Source organism: Leopardus geoffroyi, chromosome B4 (assembly GCF_018350155.1).
Source record: "Leopardus geoffroyi isolate Oge1 chromosome B4, O.geoffroyi_Oge1_pat1.0, whole genome shotgun sequence".
Classification (NCBI taxonomy): domain Eukaryota; kingdom Metazoa; phylum Chordata; class Mammalia; order Carnivora; family Felidae; genus Leopardus; species Leopardus geoffroyi.
In genome coordinates, this window is record NC_059341.1 from 43,051,415 (window position 1) to 43,057,902 (window position 6,488).

A 6,488-nucleotide genomic window follows, 5' to 3' on the forward strand; every position below is an offset into this window, starting at 1 on the left:
CCGTGAGTTCGAGCCCCGCATCGGGCTCTGGGCTGATGGCTCAGAGCCTGGAGCCAATTCTGTGTCTCCCTCTCTCTCTGCCCCTCCCCCGTTCATGCTCTGTCTCTCTCTGTCTCAAAAATAAATAAAACGTTAAAAAAAAAAATTAAAAAAAAATTTTTTTTTTTTAATATTTATTTTTTTTTTAAGAGACAGAGAGACAGAGTGCAAGTGGGGAAGGGGCAGGGAGCGAGAGGGAGACACAGAATCCGAAGCAGGCTCCAGGCTCGGAGCTGTCAGCACAGAGCCCGACGCGGGGGCTCGAGCCCACCAGCCGTGAGATCATGACCTGAGCCGAAGTCGGACGCTTAACCGACTGAGCCACCCAGGCTTTTATACGACAGTATGATGTCTAAATACAGCTGTTCTTTTTCATTTGGGATAGGAAGATGTGGGGTTCCCTTATTCTGTAGATACTATACAAAGTGTCGAGCATGTAGATATTCTCATAGCAGTAAAATATAGCAATTTGCTGGACATCTCGTTCTGTTTTTCCTTTCCTCTAGTTGTCACTTACATAAATCATATTTTCAGAATGGAAAAGTTCTGATGCCTTGCCTTCTTGGTGGCAGCTTATCTGTCTTCTATCCAAGTGAAGAAAAGATGGTCACATGGCACAGCGGCGAAGAAGCCTTAGTTCGCAAGGAAGGGTACCCTGATATCCTCTCCAGCTGTGCCATCGAAGATCATCACAGAGCTAAATGACTTTGAAGAATGTGCAATTTTTAGGGCTATTATGTTACTGCTATTTCCTCTCCAAATAAGGAAACTGTAAAATATATACTGAACAGTTACCCACTTGCTTCTAACTATAGCCCATTCTGAAGCTAGGTTTGGTTAAAGACGAATATGAGATGAACCCGATAACCTATAGATGTGTCATAACAACTTGATGACAATTTTCTAGACAGGCAAGATATGATTTCTATGTGGGCTTTCCCGGCATCGATGAACGTGGCTCTTACATACTTAGAAGAGGCGTCATCCACACTAGCGAACAGCCAGACACGTAGGTTATCGGGTTATTTGAAGTTAATTCCAGTGGCTCACAAAATGTAAGCATATGCCCCACCGTTTTCTTCAGGATACTGTAGTTGCTCTCCAAGCTCTTGCCAAATATGCCACCACTGCCTATGTGCCATCTGAAGAAGTCAACATGGCTGTGAAATCCAGTGAGAATTTCCAGCGTGCTTTCAACATTCAGGCTGCCAACCGGTTGGTATTTCAGCAGGAGACTCTACCCAATGTCCCTGGAGCGTATACCTTGGAGGCCTCGGGCCAGGGCTGTGTCTACGTGCAGGTAAGCAGAGATCCATGGGAAAGAACCAGCACGCATTGGGAAGGAGAGCCTGCGGGCGTCTTTTCCTCCAGTCGAACCTTCTGTCTCATTTGTGAAGAGAGTAGTTTGTGCAATAGTTAAAGTTCTTCCCAGCTCTGATTTGGTTATCTATTTCCTCCTGCTAGACGGTGCTGAAATACAACATCCCCCCTCCTAAATTTGCGGATACCTTTAGTCTTAGTGTGGAAGTGGGAAAAGATACATGTGAGCAAGTTACTTCACCTCGATCCTTGGTGCTTACTGTCCACACCAGGTGAGAAAAGCTGAGCTGGTGGGGGGGGGAGGGCACCCGGATCATAGAAGCTGAGGTGTGTGTGTGTGTGTGTGTGTGCGCGCGCGCGCACGCACGTTGGGGCTACAGAGTCTGCTAAGAGTGAAAATAACGGGTTGACACAGATGTACCTCTTTCTGCCCTTAGTTATGTGGGGAGTCGCAGCTCTTCCAATATGGCCATTGTAGAAGTGAAGATGCTTTCTGGGTTCAGTCCCATGGAGGGCACCAATCAGTTAGTAAGTCTGTTGTTTCTTCTTCATTTAACAAGCTCTAAAAGGACATAACGTGATCCCTAAAAAGCTGGTGAAATGGGCTTCATGGTATATCTATCTATCTATCATCTATCTATCTATCTATGCATGTATATATACAACTCATAATTACATTATTTCAATGGGCTGCAAAAGTGCATCAGATGTGTTAAATGGAAACTGGAATCATCTTGGTTCCTTTGTCTTACCTTTTCCACAGTATATATTGTTTCCTTGATCATGACAGAGCTTTGGTATAGTACCCTAGGGGATAGGGAAGGCTCTGGATCTTAGTCTGTTTTATTTTCCCCCTTTCTCATTTAGCTTCTCCAACAACCACTGGTGAAGAAGGTTGAATCTGGAACTGACGTACTGAACATTTACTTGGAAGAGGTAGGTGTTCAGAAACTGAACCCAAGAGCTTGATTCCTTATGTAGCTTTGCAACTTCCCTTTTAATCTGTATATACTGGTGTCACATGCACGGGGATGAGGGAACTAAGAGAATGGGTCTGAAGCCACGAAGTGAATTCTACCTCCATGTTGTTTACTATAAAATATTCTTATTCACCTCCAGGGCAGTACTAACAGATACATCATGCTAGCCATCTATGTCATTTATTTTTTTTTAAGTTTATTTATTTTGAGAGGGGGTAGGGGCAAAGAGAGAGGGAGAGAGAACCCCAAGCAGGCTCCGCCCTGTCGGCGTAGAGCCTGATGTGGGGCTCGATCCCAAGAACCATGAGATCGTGACCTGAGCCGAAATCAAGAGTCGGACACTTAACCAACTAATCCACCCAGGCTCCCCGCTATCTATATCATTTAAAAATGTGTCGGCCAGGATGTGACCATTTTAAAATAAGGTGGTCAGGAAAGGCCTCTCTGAGGAGATGTTACCTGATCAGAGACCTGAAGGAAGAAAGAAAACCACTAGGAAGCAAAGAGCCTTTAAAAAAAAAAGAAAGATTCTGTTCCTTTGGCCACTTCAATTAATTTAGTGGAGGAACCGTGGGTTAGAGTAGACCAAGAATGGAGGGGACTTTGTCACAAGAAGGCCAGGAAGCTGTAAGATCCTAAGAAGAAAGAGTCAGGAAGTCGGCAGAAGCCAACATCTTGAAGACTGGCGTAGGGCAAGAAGGGACAGGTAGAAGGGTTTCAGGAGATTTGGGTGAAGACAAGAGTCTTTTAATCTCCGCATTACAGAGAGTGTTATTTTCTTTTTAGTTTTGATATGATGTTTTGTCTTTCTTCTCCACAGCTGAATAAGGAGACTCAGGCCTTTACCTTCACCATCAGCCAACGTATGTTGGTCACTAACCTGAAACCAGCAACCATCACGGTCTATGACTACTACCTCCCAGGTGAGGGCTGAGCTCTGTTGTATCTCCCAACATAGTTCTACCTCGCTCTTCATGCTATCTCCCCTAATTTTTTTTTTTTAATTTTTTTTTTCAACGTTTATTTATTTTTGGGACAGAGAGAGACAGAGCATGAACGGGGGAGGGGCAGAGAGAGAGGGAGACACAGAATCGGAAACAGGCTCCAGGCTCTGAGCCATCAGCCCAGAGCCTGACGCGGGGCTCGAACTCCCGGACCGTGAGATCGTGACCTGGCTGAAGTCGGACGCTTAACCGACTGCGCCACCCAGGCGCCCCAATCTCCCCTAATTTTAAAGATACTCTTTCCCAAGCAAGTAGCATACAATTACATTATTTGACCTCCTAAAACATCGTGTTTTAACTGTATGTCATTTTTAAAAGTCTTCTGCACTAGCGATGTTTTACGACAGTCCACAGACCAAAAGAACGAGAGGGACCCTTGTTCTTTAAGGCCTGATTATTCTTAATGTTTTTGCTGCGATTAAGAATTTACCACAACAGTAGTGTTTGGAACTTTCCCGTAATTCGGAATATGCTCATAATATGCTCATCGCGTCTAGGGATCTTCTGAACAGGGTTAAAGCAGTAGCTTTTATGAAGTGCTTTCTCTTTGAATGCATGAGGGCCCTTATGTAATAATATATGTCCTTTCATCTTACAGGTGAACAGGCAACAATTCAGTACTCTGATCCTTGTGAATGAGGTAAGGATGAGCTTTTGCGGTAGGGTGATAGTATTCAAAAGTTAACGGACCTTCTTCTGAGTTACTGTTATTACCTTTGGGGAGCTAGTTTTTGATAGAAAGTGGGCTTTCCTTTTTTCTTTTTCTTTTTTTTTTTTTAAATCTTAAATCCTTTTTTCTTCTTGAAGTAAGCTTTACATCCATCGTGGGGCTCAAACTCACGACCCTGAGATCAAGAGTCACATGCTCTACTGACCGAGCCAGCCACATACCCCCATTTTTTGGTCCGAAACTCTTTTTTAAAAATTTTTTTTCATGTTTATTTTTATTTTTGAGAGAGACAGAGACAGAATGCGAGTGGGTTAGGGGCAGAGAGCGAGGGGGACACAGAATCTGAAGCAGGCTCCAGGCTCTGAGTGGTCAGCACAGAGCCTGACGCACGGCTCAAACTCACGGACCAAGAGATCATGACCTGAGCCGAAGTCAGACGCTTAACCCACTGAGCCACCCAGGCGCCCCGGTCCTAAACTCTTAAAGAAAGAATAATAATCTTAGGTCACACCAGAAAAAGTTAATAGTGGCATTTGTGGGAGGGGTTCTATGTGGTTTTTAAAAACAAGATTTTCTTCTGATTGAAATGGATGAATTTTTAAAATTATTTTTACATTCTACATCTTTGTTATATAAAAATACTAAGGGAAAAGTAAAGCTTATCTGATCCTGCTCCTCTGAGATAACACTGTTAATAATCTCATTGCCCATTCAGGAGATTTTCTTGTAGGTAGGAAAAAGCTGAGGGAGCGCCTGGATGGCTCGATCGGTAGAGCATGTGACTCTTGATCTCCGGGTTGGGAGTTTAAACTCACCTTGGGTGTAGAGATAACCTTATTTATTTATTTATTTATTTATTTTTTAAAAAAGTTTATTTTTGAGACAGAGCATGAGTGGGGGAGGGGCAGAGAGAGAGGGGGACACAGAATCCGAAGCAGGCTCCAGGCTCTGAGCCGTCAGCCCAGAGTCCGACGCGGGGCTCGAACTCACAAACTGTGAGATCATGACCTGAGCCGAAGTCGGAAACTTAACCGGCTGAGCCACCCAGGTACCCCTAAAGAAAACTTAAAAAAAAAAAAAAAAACAATTAAACAAATAAATAGATAGGAGAAACTCTTTTACATTCATGAAGACTTTCTGAGTATAATGATGTCTTCTTTCCCCCCGCCCCCCCCTCCTCTCCCAGGATAGAAGTTGGAAAGAGACTAATTTAATCCCCTGTGACATTACTGGACAACATTCTTCTGCCTCTTAAAGCAAAACTCATTCAATCAACTAATTTGATTTCTCTGATTGACTAGTGAGTGTGTAACAGATGAGCAGGCGTGAACCTCAGCTACTTTCTTCCACTTCACAGATGCATAGGTGCCGGAATAAAGGGTTGGGGCGGGGGGGATGGGCTCAGAATAATCACCCCAGGGAAGAATTACCTGGAAAAGACCCCTGGGGGAGGAGATGTGATTTAGCCACAGGGGGGACTCTCCAGAGAAGATTTGGAAGCAGAGGGGGATCCAGGGAAGATAAAAGTGTCTTTCTGGAGGTTAAATCTAAGGGGAGATGTAATTTAGCGCTTTGGGAGTAGATGAAAAAAAGTTTTTTCCTTGAAAAGAAAACCTGTGTCCTTGACTCTGTGCGTCTTGCTATGGCTCCCAAAGGTTTTGTTGAAAGATAATAATCATCCTTTAACCAGAACTCATATTTTGGCTTCCTCTTTAAACCTTTTGACCCAGACACGTCAGAGAATCGTCTTGCCGATTCTGGGAGGGGTCAGAGAGTCCCAATTAAGGGATTGTGTTCAGCCAGCTGTCACTGCAGGGCAAAATAGTGATTGATAACAAGAGAAGTGGCTGGCCAGGATTCCCTATCTCTGCGCTTCTCCTTCAGGATTCCCCCAGCCTCTTCCACTAGAGGATACCTATCTTTGTGTAAGCTGTTTCTGGAAGCAATGTTTTTGTTTTAGAAACGGGTCTGGAGGCAAAGGTATGGGGGGGAAAGAGATGAATAGTATTTAAACAGAGAAGATCATCTAGGCAACCACACCTTTTCACCCTGGATATTCACTCTCTGATCTCGCTCCTCTGGACTGTAAATTTTGACTGGAAGAGCCAGGGGAAAGTAAGTCCATGATGTAGAGATATTTCCATAAGCCCAGGGCCATATTTGCAAAAATTGTTCATTTCCTGTCTCCGCCACCCTAGACTCTGCCCTGGACCTCCTAGGAGTTCCCAAAGTGAGAGAACATGGGGGACATACCCAAAGGAGGTCATCCCCAAGCCTGCCTTACCTCTCAGGTATCATGGAAATTAAAGAAAAGAGGGCACTCATGAACGCTCCCCCCACTCCTGAACCCTCTACCCTGTTACATTTGGCTCTGTGACTCCTCTCAGAACCTCCCCCTTTTTGCAATGGAGGGAGATAGTGATCCTCAGGACTTAAGAAATTATATCTGGGGGTGCCTGAGTGGCTCAGTCGGTT

General features: G+C 44.4%; 1 protein-coding gene across 3 annotated transcripts in view; it reads left to right on the forward strand.

Moving 5' to 3' along the window:
• The window catches only part of A2ML1 (alpha-2-macroglobulin like 1), a 48,837-nt gene extending 43,132 nt beyond the window's left edge, over positions 1 to 5,705 (forward strand). For 2 of the 3 annotated variants that reach the window (XM_045465724.1, XM_045465722.1), the window contains exons 30-36: positions 1,124 to 1,339; positions 1,504 to 1,631; positions 1,797 to 1,887; positions 2,227 to 2,295; positions 3,160 to 3,262; positions 3,942 to 3,983; positions 5,200 to 5,705. In XM_045465724.1, the coding sequence (XP_045321680.1) occupies positions 1,124 to 1,339; positions 1,504 to 1,631; positions 1,797 to 1,887; positions 2,227 to 2,295; positions 3,160 to 3,262; positions 3,942 to 3,982 (648 nt within the window). In that variant the 3' untranslated portion in view covers position 3,983; positions 5,200 to 5,705. The remainder of the gene's footprint in view (positions 1 to 1,123; positions 1,340 to 1,503; positions 1,632 to 1,796; positions 1,888 to 2,226; positions 2,296 to 3,159; positions 3,263 to 3,941; positions 3,984 to 5,199) is intronic. The other variant, XM_045465723.1, reaches the window with a different exon arrangement.
• Positions 5,706 to 6,488: the final 783 nt, after the last annotated feature.